General features: G+C 40.4%; 1 protein-coding gene across 1 annotated transcript in view; it reads left to right on the top strand.

The window, feature by feature from the left end:
* Positions 1 to 12,431, top strand: part of LOC128740178 (E3 ubiquitin-protein ligase TRIM37-like) — a 76,856-nt gene extending 64,425 nt beyond the window's left edge. The window contains exons 9-12 of the mRNA XM_053835706.1: positions 3,905 to 4,298; positions 4,366 to 4,488; positions 12,266 to 12,318; positions 12,375 to 12,431. Of these exons, the coding sequence (XP_053691681.1) occupies positions 3,905 to 4,298; positions 4,366 to 4,488; positions 12,266 to 12,318; positions 12,375 to 12,431 (627 nt within the window). The remainder of the gene's footprint in view (positions 1 to 3,904; positions 4,299 to 4,365; positions 4,489 to 12,265; positions 12,319 to 12,374) is intronic.
* Positions 12,432 to 13,531: the final 1,100 nt, after the last annotated feature.

Below are 13,531 nucleotides of genomic sequence, written 5' to 3' on the forward strand. Positions count from 1 at the left end.
ATCTCTCTCTGCTCTGCTGGAATTTCACTCACGAACTTAGAATTGAATCAATGCAACCGCTTAATGTAATTGTGTCTTTCCAACTTTCTATCCTGGTTGCATAGAGATTTAGTATGCGATAACGCAGCTCACGTAGGGTGTTATAATGCCTAGGCGTAAATGAAAGTGAAATGAAACAGAATCTTAAGGAACCTTTGAAGCGCCGTCAGGAGTACCATCTATCACGGACTAGTTCTGTTATCCGCAGAAGGAGCGAGCAAAGAGAATTGAATTAACGAACCTGCGGCGCACGCGCGCAATAAATTCTCTGACCTGCGGGTGGAGGTGCAATATAGGCCCAGCAGGCTATGGGAACTTGGAACCCAGTAAATGTTGTTTTCTCTTTCACCCTTTCTGGCAAGTTCGAATTTTTGATTCCAATAGGAGTTTAGGTTAGGTTAGTTTTGTAAATCTTGTATATAAGCCCCACTTTTATATTAATAAAATCAGTCTTAACCCATTATGACTCGGGTATACCTAAGTTTGGACCAAATGAAGTGAAACTCTGTAATCTATTATATTATGGCTCGAATGTGTCGGGAAACACAAAATCGTCATTTGGAATGCTTTCAAGGCCAAAATATCGCTTGTTTAATATTTCATAGGCGCAGTTTCAAACAAACAAATTACAAAGTTGTTTACAGATTTCTTATCGAATTTTGCGATAGACTTTAGATATAAATACCAATTTACATGTCAGGTAATGGAGACAAAGCTTTTTTCACCATTTTTTCAACTTTTCTTCCGCCATTTATCACAACTTTGCACTGTTGAAAATACAGATGAAATGACAAAAACTGACCAATTATATCACACACACATCAGAGTGATGTCTTATCTCTCTTGTAGTAATATATTAACAATGCTAACTATTGAAAATCAGCAGTAAACAGGTTTTGAAGACGAGGTATGATACATCATACGCTAGGGCATAATGGGTTAATCGTAAACTCACGACCTTCAGGTCTTATTTCTCTCTCGCCAATTCCTACCTTTAGCTTGATTGCCGTAAATCCGAAAATTTAGTCCGTCGTTTAAGACACTGTTAATTAGGTCTCTACGAAATAGCGCTAGAGAACTAATAATGGTTTAATTTCTTAAACGACGCTCTAAACCATAATCAATCAGCAGTCAAGTTGATTACAGGTACGATGCTGGTCTAGTAAGCCAGTCATCGTATCTTCGAATCTCGGCTAGGAGAGGCTGTAAGTGTCGATAGGATCGTTGCACTGGCCCCGCAATTGTTCTGTATTGTTTATTCTAACAACCGGCTGGGAAATCCGTCATATTAAAACAGAAGGTTCGATAACAGAATGTAGCACCTAAGCTTTGCTTTGCATTTATCAAAGAGCTTGACGATGTGAAACACTGCAACGAATTTCCCGAGCAAGACGATCCGCCATAGGAAGAGGAGCAACATTGCTATTTCCAACCGCATGCCGTACTCAAGGCTACGATTACAAATACCAAGCAGCGTGTAGTGGTTGATGAAAAGGCGAAGTCTAACAGCTTATTTCTCAACGAAGTTATTGAAGATCGGTCCGAAAATCTAGAGTTTCGAAAGCATAAATGCACTCAAATTATCGCTTTTTACGCGAAGGATACATTCCGCGTAAATACCGAAATTCGCTTAAAAACCGCGTTAATTCCGAAATGCGCGTAAAAATAGAGTTTAGGAATTATCTACGGGTACGGTTAGTTATTGAAGAGCTGATGTCGAAAGAAAGTTTCGTGTTCGAAAGTGGTCTTCCAACGACGAGAAAGTGTTGGATGGAATTTTAGAAAAAGATCGTGACTAGCAGACATGCATAGAATAATCGAGTGCGAATCAGACAATCAGAGTATTTGGCATTTTATAAAATCTAAAGAGTAACCAGTTTCTATTAGCAAAGTTGCAAAGTTACAGTAAATATCAATACAAACAACTTTGTCAAAGGCATTATAGCTGTATCTCTTCATGCAAATTAGCTAGGAAGCGTTATTTGTGGACAAACTCTTAAGGTACCAGTACACTGTTTGCTGAATCATCCAATTTTTTATCTATTTCATCAAATAAATTTGAATATCCGTGTACTTACAAACCAAGTTATTTGGAGCCTTTTTCGACGAGAAAATGAGCGATAAAATTATTGGTAACTTAGAAAATGATGGTGTTAGAAAATGATCGTCAAAGAATGGCGTTTATTGCGCCTGAACTGCTTTTTAATTTTTTTGTAAGCATAACTAAAATGAATTGAAAAAAAATAACTTTTGAGAAAACAATCAGATACAGAGAAATGATACTTGCTTTTGCAGGATTTTTGTTGTGCTTTTAAGTGATAGTTGTTTGATCTGCACCTCCATTTGCCCCACCATTTACCACCTTGAAAAATATTTGAGCGCAAAGAAATTTATTACTGGCAAAGCTAATCTGTTTTGTTGTACTGATTTTGTAGACGGAGATCCTTGAGGTTAAATTGTGGTCAGTCAGCCAGATTGTGCTGGCATAAATTGGCAAAAACAATCAATGATCAATTAATTACATGATTACGTGAGAAATCGAGTTTTGGAAAAAAGGCTAATGACCGGTAACGAGTAGCTGTCAGATCAGAAAGTAACCCAGAGGATAGTGTAACGAGAGCTACCCTGAAGTTTTGCGTTGATTCGACATTGGGTGGAGCGGATCGCCTTTTTTGTCCTTACAGGTATAAAATTGCGTCCTCTGGAACGAGAACCTGTATAAAAAGTATAAGAAGTATCAAACGGGGCCTATTCTACTAACCGAGCGACTTAACTGGCTATGTTTCATTACTCTGTCATTCGCAAAATATTATTTTTCTTGAACATAACTAAATCTGTAATATACCCATTGAAAAAGTTTCATACGGAGAAGTGTTTACTCTACAATCTCCATGAGACTAAGATAGTCATTGTTTTAATCATTGTCATTGTTTTTGTGGAATTCTTTGAAACCACTTAAAGTGTCGCATACTTGGTGTCCCAAATGCACAATTTAATCACCTTTTCAGTTAAATTTTTAACTAGAAGACTCTAACTCTATTATCCGATACGGCAAGTATTGATACATTATATATCGTCACATTATGGATTTTAAAATTTTAAAGGTACAAACAGTACACTTAAGCCTTTTTACACGGGGAATATGTGGCGCGCAAAGAAAAACCGTTTAAAAAATTAGCATTAGCATTTGAGGTTGCACACATCGTAGATGGCTATATAACCGTATTGGGCAGGCAACAGCTATGTTGGTCGCTTTCTCGTTTGTCTTCCCCATTTCATACCCAAAAATCATCATAAATAAGAACCGCGGTAATACAAAAATGGTCGCCGAAATCAAAAATCATCGTTGTTCAAAATATCACTGCCAAAACCGCATTAATGCGACAAATGTTGTAAAAACCGTGTTATTTCAAAAATCGTCATAAAATAAACCGTGGTAATTCAAAAATAGTAAAAATAAACTGTGTAAAATAAGACTTGGGTGTAATCACAGTAAATACGTTGAATGCTCTAAGTATTAATATTTTATGATTATTTCCGTTACATCTTGCATATACGGATTACAAAATTGGTTTTAACTGGGTATGCTTAAATATAGTGAGGAAGGGATTTTCTCTTTATCTGCAAACATTCTGGTTTTTTGGATTTTGTTGTCATTTCGAATACGAAACAAAACTAAAAAAAGAAAGAGCAAAATTTCTCATCAGTACTTGAGTAGAATGCTAGCTTAAACCCGTTGAAAATTTAAGGGTAATTTAAGGTTGCATTATGGAGGAAATAAAAATTTTGCATTCTAGATACGTTCAAAGACCACGCCAGTAGAGGCTATGTGTATGTTCAACTCAAGATTGTTTATACCTTGCAGGAAAATGATGGTATATCAGAAGTCACTGAAAAACAATACAACAACGAAAACATATATAAACGGATCACTGCCAATATTCAGGTTCCTTTGAATGATAATGACTCTCTCGAGGAAAACGAAAATGACTCTGAGGAAGTGTTGTCCGGTGAAAATGATGTTGAATATGCCGAGTTATCGATGACTCAAAGGATGCCGTCGTCAAAACCACCGATTATGAACCACACTAACATTGATCTGAAAAATCAATCTTTGATTGCTGGTGTCACACCTTCGGAAAACCATACTGCGCTCGAAGATGACCTTATGCTGTTGACTTTATTTGACAATCCTAATGGAAGCTTAAATTTACTAAAAAACAGTTTCGCAGAATTAACAGAATTAAATACTTCGAACGGTAGAGGTAGAAAACAAACAAAAAATATATAATAGTACTAATATGTTCCATATTCTATAATTTTTAGATTGGATAAACCGTCAGCCCGTAATTTCAGCTAGTGTTTTCGAGAGTTTGCTAGAACCACCACTACTGAATAGCATGCCACTGACGAGTATCGATACAAACTCAGGAGAAGCAGACTTTAGCAGTAAGTAGATTTAAATTAATGAAGGAGTTGTTTGTTGAATGGTAAAATGGTAAAGAGGTGACTATGATAAAATCTAATATGGTGGTCATCTTACCAATTTTTTTCACTTCATTTTAAAGCTTTTAAAGCCATATGCTTCCTCTTTACAAAACTGTGTCGTTTATTGTTTGTCAGCAAATTTTGGAAATGTCACAATAACTATATGAAAGTTGTGAACCTTGCTGCAGATGTTAGGTTGTTTTACTCTGGTGAAACTCTGGAAATTAGCTCTTATCATGTATTCATGACCACGACTTAAATATAGGCGGAGTAGCAAGCCTTGTACATTTTAGTCGTGTTCATGACTACCATGATTGCTCTGAGTGTGTTAGAAAATCGATCTTAATGGCTCTTTAGTTGCAATTTTTTAAATGTAGTACAGTAGATTCGCTAGGATAAATGTTTATTTGTCTTACAATATCGATAATCTTCAATATGCAACTCAGTTCCATCGACAAAAATGTTTTTCTGACGAGAAAACTGCTTATGAGCACATGCACTTCAAAATTGTTGGGAGGACCACCATACAAACCAACTGCACACCACCTGGCTGTTGGTCGACTCATCGTCTGACACACCTTGTCAGAGCGATTGACGTCTACCGCTGTCAGCCGATAGCAACATTAGAATTGAATACGAGAACATCCACGACTCGCATTTAGTGAAAACCTGAGAGAGAGTCGCGAAGACGGTTTTCTTTTTCTAATTCTTTGACAGTTCTTATTCTTCTTATTATGTTTGTGTTCATTTTCGGGCTGACTGTTCAAGCGCGTGCGTGAACTCTACATTGGACGTGAAAAGTGCGTGTCTTGCAGTGACATTTTTTGGTGCTAGTTGGTCTATGGGACATCAGCTTTAGCAAAAATACTGTAGGCAACATACGATAAATCGGAAGCGCATAGTTTATTGCATGTAAAATGACACGTTATGAGTACTTTTGTGAGAAATTCAAAAGTATGCTTAGCGTAAAATATTTTCAAACGTTTTTTTTAGCAAATTCACAACGAATAAAATAAGACAAATTTAATTTCTTATTTGTGTTTTCCTAAAGAACTACCAGACGAAAACTTGTATGAGTTACCAACACTTTTCCATTTCTGACCAATAATAACAACTGGCTGCATTTGACAGTTCGAACTGGCTGCATTTGACGTACGATTTTTTCCTATTCGCGAATCTCTCTCAGGTGAAAACCACACCGCATTCAATCTCTGTAATTTTACTACGGTTAATAAAGTTTTAATTTGTTTGTTGTATAAAACCATCGGCGATTCATTACAACAAAGTGGCGACGAGGAGTTTCAGTGCCGGTTACGCGAAAATTAGTTTTTCCGTCGCGATACAACCAGTTTTGTCGGTCGAATAAATTCCGCGTGGAAAAACTGAAAAGTTGAGGTTAGCTCAATGCAGGATCCAGTACAGGCGAATGCTAACCAGATGCTGATGCAAATTCTGCAGCAGCAGCAACAGTTGATAGCGCAACTCACTCAGCAGGTTTCAGCTACTCAGCTGGCCATTCAGAGGATGTCAAAGGACGAAACCATTTTGGATTCGCTTTCTAGTAACATCACCGAGTTCGTCTACGACCCGGAGCAGGGCTGTACATTCGACTCTTGGTATGCACGATTTGAGGATTTGTTCGACAAAGACGCGGAAAAACTGGATGATGCAGCAAAAGTCCGGTTACTTATGAGGAAACTGAATCCACCAGCACATGAGCGGTTTACCAGTTTTATATCTTACCTAAACTGTCGAAGGAGCTAAAGTTCAGTGAAACAGTTGCAAAATTAAGAACGATTTTCGGATCTCCAGTTTCGGTGTTTCACCGCCGTTATTTGTGCCTTCAGACGACAAAGGACGATGCCGAGGATCTTGTGTCGTATTCGTGCAAAGTAAATAAAGCGTGTGTGGATTTTAAGTTGCGAGACCTATCAGAGGAACAGTTCAAATGTCTCATTTTTGTGTGCGGTTTGAAATCACCCCGTGACTCAGATATTCGCATGAGGTTGATAAACAAACTAAATGAGACAGAAGACATCTCTCTGGAAAAAGTAGTGGAAGATTGTAAAACGTTACTGAACCTGAAGCAAGACAACAGTCTTGTGGAAAAGCAGCAATCGCTCAGTGCTGTGAATGCCGTTCATAAAGAGCGGTCTCCAAAACCGAACAATAAACAAGGTGGCGGGGGGACAGTCAATAACAATCATCCCAAAACCCCATGTTGGTCGTGTGGGGGAATGCATTTTTCTGCAGATTGCCCATTTCGGGAACATCAGTGTCGCGAGTGCAAGAAAAAAGGTCATAAAGAAGGATATTGTGCCTGTTTTTCGTCCGGCAACAACAGTGGCAGTAGCAAGAAGAAAAAGAAGAAGCACGATGGGAAGAACAAAGATGTGAAGATAGTGTCAGTGAAGAACATCAGTCAGCAGAGGAAGTTTTCCGAAATCGAAATCAACAAGATTGCAGTTCGGTTGCAGATCGACTCAGCGTCGGATATTACGATCATTCCCGACGAATGTTGGCGGCAAATCGGACAACCTCAAGGAACAACACCCTCCTGCAACGCCAAATCTGCTACTGGGGGATCAATTGATCTGGCCCGGGAGTTTTGGTGTGATGTAAACATCGGTGGCAAATCGAAGAGATGCTTGTGTCGTGTAGCTTCACCCAATCTCGATCTGAACATTCTGGGATCCGACTGGCTTGAGCTTTTCGGATTATGGGACGTTCCTATCAGTTCGTTCTGTAACAAAGTCACCAACCAACAGCCCCGCACGGATGATTTTCTGCAAGCCCAGTTTCCGAAAGTTTTCTCAAGTGAAATGGGACTCTGCACGAAGACAAAAGTTCGACTGACGCTGAAGGGAGATCCCAAACCAGTCTACCGTGCAAAGCGGCCAGTTGCGTACAGTGTTCAAGGTGCGGTAGAAGACGACCTTCAACGGTTGCAAACATTGGGAATCCTCCAACCAGTCGATCACTCAGATTGGGCAGCACCGATCGTCGTTGTGCGGAAACCGAACGGTAGAGTCCGCATATGTGCCGATTTTTCGACGGGTCTCAGCGATGTGTTGGAGTCGAACCAGTGTCCGCTTCCGCTACCAGAAGACATCTTTACCAAGATGGCCGGATGTAAGGTCTTCAGTCATATTGACCTATCCGATGCCTATCTCCAAGTGGAAGTGGACCCCCGAGATCAACCTCTCCTGACAGTCAACACCCACAAGGGTCTATTTCGCTATACTCGCCTTACGCCTGGAATCAAGTCAGCTCCGGGTGCTTTCCAGCAGATCATGGACGCAGTGGTGAGTGGCATCGGAAGAACCTGTGGTTATTTGGATGATGTGCTAGTGGGAGGACGTACGAAACAAGAACATGATCTGAATCTGAAACAAGTGCTTCAACGTCTCGAAGAATATGGATTTACAGCGCAAATTGAAAAGTGCAGGTTCAACATGGAAGCAGTGGAATATTTAGGGCAAATCTTGGATGGTGATGCCATCAGACCCGATTCGGGAAAAACTTCAGCTATCGCTACAATGCCGCCGCCTCAAGATGTTCCGTCACTCCGTTCATATCTTGGTGCCGTAAATTGTTACGCAAAGTACATTCCGGAAATGCGAAAGTTACGGTACCCGATGGATCAACTCTTGAAATCTGGCGCAAAGTGGATTTGGTCGGATTCATGTCAGCGATCATTCAACCGATTCCGTGAAATTCTACAGTCACCGTTAGCGCTCACCCACTACAATCCAACCATGGAACTCATAGTGTCAGCGGATGCGTCAAACTACGGAATTGGAGCGCGAATTGCCCACAAGCTGCCAGACGGATCAGTGAAGCCGATATCGTATGCGTCAAGAAGCCTCACACCAGCCGAGTCAAACTACAGTCAAATCGAGAAGGAAGGGTTGGCGTTGATCTTCGCAGTAACACGGTTCCATCGGATGATCTTCGGACGACATTTCGTTTTGGAAACGGACCACAAGCCATTGCTATCTTTGGTTCGAAAAAGGGCATCCCGGTGTATACAGCCAACAGACTGCAGCGATGGGCGTTAACTTTGTTGCTGTACGACTTCAGCATCAAATATGTCAGTACGGATAGTTTCGGCTATGCAGATATCCTGTCCCGTCTGATCAACACCCACGTCCGTCCAAACGAAGACTACGTCATCGCATCGATCGAACTGGAAGAAACCATGGAAGACATCGTCAAAGAGTCAGTGAAAGTTCTTCCAGTTACGTTCAAGATGATTCAAACTGAAACAAAGTCGGATGCAGTTCTGAAACAGGTGAAGCAGTTCGTCCAAACAGCGTGGCCGTCCGATCAGTCCAAATTCAACGATCCACAGTTACAGCAGTTCTATCAGCGGCGCGACAGTCTCTCAGTTGTTTCCGATTGTCTCACCTACGGGGAACGACTAGTGATTCCAACGAAATTCCGAGATCGAGTTCTACGCCTTCTACACAAGGGACACCCAGGAGTAGAAAGGATGCGGTCCGTAGCACGTAACTACGTCTATTGGCCTGGAATCAACGAGCAGATCAGTCAACGTGTTCGTTCGTGCGTGGAATGTTCGAAAGCAGCCAAGACCAACAGTAAATCCAACCTGGAATCTTGGCCAGCACCTGAAAAGCCTTGGCAGCGGATACATGCAGATTATGCTGGACCTATCGACGGCAATTACTATTTGATTGTTGTTGATGTTTTCAGCAAATGGCCAGAAGTCATCTCTACCAAGCGTATCACAACATCTGCAACTCTGGCCATGTTTCGGAAGATCTTCCAGAAACGGATTTCCGGAGACATTAGTGACAGACAACGGTACGCAGTTCACCAGTGAACAATTCGAAGTTTTCTGCAACAACCGTGGCATCCTGCATCTGAAGACGCCACCATACCATCCACAGTCGAACGGACTCGCCGAGAGATTCGTCGACACATTCAAGCGAGGACTTCGGAAAATCACGGCGGGGGGAGAGACCCTCGACGAAGCAATCGATACTTTCCTACTGTGTTACCGTTCCACTCCATGTCGTAGCGCACCTGAAGGGAAGTCGCCTGCGGAACTACTACTGTACAGGCAACTACGAACGGGAATGGATCTACTGAAACCGCCAACTTCGTACCACAAGCAAGCTGAATCCAAGCAGGAAGATCAATTCAACCGGAAACATGGCACGAAAGCTCGAAACTACGATGCCAAAGATCTGGTTTAGAATAAGGTTTACCGAAACAATACCTGGTCATGGGAACCCGGTCAAATTCTAGAACGGATTGGACGAGTTATCTACAATGTGTGGCTACCTGGTAAGCGGGATCTTGTGAGGTCTCATGCGAATCAACTGAAAAAACGGTATGAGTCAGAACAACCGGCAACACGAGTACAACAGCAGTCTACGCCAATTCCGCTAACCGTACTTCTGGAATCCTGCGGTCTACGTGAATCTACAACCGAACCAGCAGAACCAGAGTCAGCCGAACCGTCGCAGTTAGATTTGCATAATGAACCACAATCTACGGTTCCTCACCAAGCACCTGTGCAAACTCCAAGAGCTACTACTCAGCAGCAACAAAGCCAGCTTCGCCAGTCTTCGAGAGCAAGACGACCACCCGTGAGGTATGAGCCGTTCCATCTCTTCTAAGAGGGGGAGGTGTTGGGAGGACCACCATACAAACCAACTGCACACCACCTGGATGTTGGTCGACTCATCGTCTGACACACCCTGTCAGAGCGATTGACGTCTACCGCTGTCAGCCGATAGCAACATTAGAATTGAATACGAGAACATCCACGACTCGCATTTAGTGAAAACCACACCGCATTCAATCTCTGTAATTTTACTACGGTTAATAAAGTTTTAATTTGTTTGTTGTATAAAACCATCGGCGATTCATTACAACAAAAATCATCTCAGCATAAAAAATAAAGCATAAAGCACACACAATACTAACCTCATCGCGTATCGCATTTTAAACAAAACCGGCCCTTCCCTTCACTTGAAATGCAGTAGTTAGAAACATTTAATTGTAGCACATCAATATCTGTAAACAGGCGAAAATCATAAATAATAATAAATAAAAGAATCAAAGACGAAACCGGTCTGAACGAATCTCATTGTCAAAATGCTTTGAGGCTTATTTCAAGGGGTTCAACTAGAAGACTTAGATTTTGAGCTTGAATGCACAGATTTAATGCAGTATTGCTGTGAAATTATAAGATTGCTTTATTCTACACCAATTTACGTCTTTAGACTCGGTTTTTGTTTCTTTTATTTAAATTACGACTTGAAAATGTACTTGTAAATTATCACAGTGATATTCCTTACTGTTTACATTTTGCTAGTTGCGCCCTAATCGCGAATCACTCCGGATATGTTATACAATACTGCCGTTTTTTTAACAGCATAGCTCGTCAAACTGCATGTACACATACAAAGCGTTTAGTTATTTGTTGCTTACAGTTTCTATTCTATTCGCAAAACAATACAAATATAAAATAATGATATCCTAATGATCACTAATTTTACCTTAAGCTATTGTCACGCATCACGAATATTATACTCAGACACAGTGCGCACGAAGCTTGGCGGTGCGCTTCAGTGCGTCCGCTATATCGTTGTGCAAAGTTGATGTGAACAAAGCAGAAGCGGATATTGTTGAAAACAATCAAGTCACACTGCTACTGCATTTCTACTCCGCAGCAAGTGTTGGCAATTTTTTACATAGTTGCCAAATTATTGGCATTAGTTTCCGCGTATCTCTGTTACTCTGAATATCTAGAATTAACTAAGTGTGTAAATGTAAGTTTCTATCAATATTTCACAAATTTTACACGTTTGATCAAAGAGTATTTTTTATAAAACCTAATTCTATTTGAAGTTCACGTGGCTTTTTTGTGTGTGTGGATATTATCACTACGACCAGCATTTTGATCTATTTTGATTCCAGGTGTTGTTCCGCACTTCGTTGTCATTGCAGTATCGCTATAGAGTGAGCGAACTGCTTATTATCCGTGCTTAAAGTGTCGGTGTGTTTTCACCCCTTTTTCCCTCTACGCTTCTTACTACTTTTCAACCAATCTAGCTCTAGAGCCAGGAAGTGCGGAGACGAGTTATGGGCCCTATTCTGTAAGTCACGTCGAGCAACTCGGCTCGACTCAGTCACTGTCGAGTGTCGAGTGCAAGAAGAACGGGCAGCATAGCGGCTCAATGCAGGACCAAAACAAAGCTAGCTCAAGCGTCACTTGCTAACCGTTTAGTCACTAGCTTTTTGGCGGTGGACTCAGTCGAGTTACTCGACAAAATCGGGTCGCATGTGACTTACATAATACAAAAAGTCGACTAGTCGAGAAAAGTGACACTCGACGTGACTTACAGAATAGGGCCTATAATTTGTCCTTGGACAAGAGGCTTTCACGAGGAGTTGATGTGAATATCAGAAAATCTCAAAATGTTTTACCCTTGGTTTTACCATTAAACATGATTCATGTGTTTTTCCTATGGAACTACACCAGGAGAAAATCTATGTGATTTCCACTTTGATAGAGCGTGTGTATTTATTCGGTGACGGTGTTGCACAAAATTTCAATGGCGTGTTCGATTATTTTGCAAAGTTTAATAACAAACATTCAAGATGCATAATACAAAATTTCAAAATGCAACACTGTTTGCTACTATAGCTGCTTTCACTTTCAATAGTTTTCAAAAGTGTAATAATTAATCTCTATTTTTAGCAACCACTGCCACGGATATGCAAAAGAGAATCGCTACAACAAGTAATGATACGGTAAGAATTAGATTAAGGTCTGTATCTGCAATAATGTGAACACCCAAAAACTGCAGTTAAATACTCTAGAATTCCTTAGGTTTTTTGAGCGTTTAGTGGAATACGAAGATTGAAATTAAAGGAAACTTTTTCATGATTGAATTTCATTATTAATTCACTTGATTAATTCACGACAGATACGTATTTCGCCTGCGACTTGCAGGCGTTATCAGAGTTTGAAAACAAACACTAATGAAGTCTGCAAATTGTAGGTGAAATACGTGCTACTTAATCATGAATGGTATATGGTTTACAAATTCACATGTTTAAAACATATTTACGGGGACCGGGGGCAAGATGAGCACCCTAAGCACAGCTTAAGTTTTTGTTATGAAAAGCTTGATTTTTCTCAAGCTAACCGTTACTTTGATTTGAAATATTTAAAACTATATTTAAAAAACGTGATAAGAAAATAGTAGTTTTTTTAATCGTCCGAAGCATACCAGGGCAAGACGAGCACCTCCATGGGGCAAGATAGGCATCTGTTTGATAAATTAATTGAATGACATTCCTATTGTTTAAAAAAAACCTTAATGGTGGTTGGGCTGACATTTTTAAGCAACTCAAGTAGTCACTTTAAAGTCTCGAGATTTAGGGATTAAAGTTTGTTGAGGGATAGAGGGATTTATGAAATTTGCTGAGCAAGTCCTATTTGAAAACCATTGCGTTTTTATCGAATAAACTAGCTGACCCGACAAACTTCGTATTGCCACAAATTAAACTGTGTTGTATATAAATAGTGAATCTCGGATGAACTTTGTCTGCTCGTGTTTCGCAAGTTTCTGAGGAGTAGTTCATGGGTGGTTTAATATACAAATTTACCTCACAGTAACGTAGAAAACAACTCCCCCCATTGCTTAGTCTGATAAAACAAAAAGCGGGTAGCATTTAAATATTCGCCATAATTATATAACATTCTGCCCAATTGACCAAACTCGTGACTTTAGTCATGACCTTGAAATGCGGTCAGGCATATATTAATATTTTTTTGAAACGATGATTCTACAATTGATGAAGGGACGGTAAGGGAAAGTAATGAAGAAGGATTTTTTTCGGGAATGAAGGGGAAGAGTGGAAAGGAAGGGGGGGGGGTAATAGGTAACTATGCTTAATAAGTTGTCGTTGTGACTCCTATCTTTTGTCCAATGCTGGAAGGTGCATGGGTCGAACCAAG

The sequence above is a fragment of the Sabethes cyaneus genome, chromosome 3 (genome assembly GCF_943734655.1).
Source record: "Sabethes cyaneus chromosome 3, idSabCyanKW18_F2, whole genome shotgun sequence".
Lineage (NCBI taxonomy): Eukaryota > Metazoa > Arthropoda > Insecta > Diptera > Culicidae > Sabethes > Sabethes cyaneus.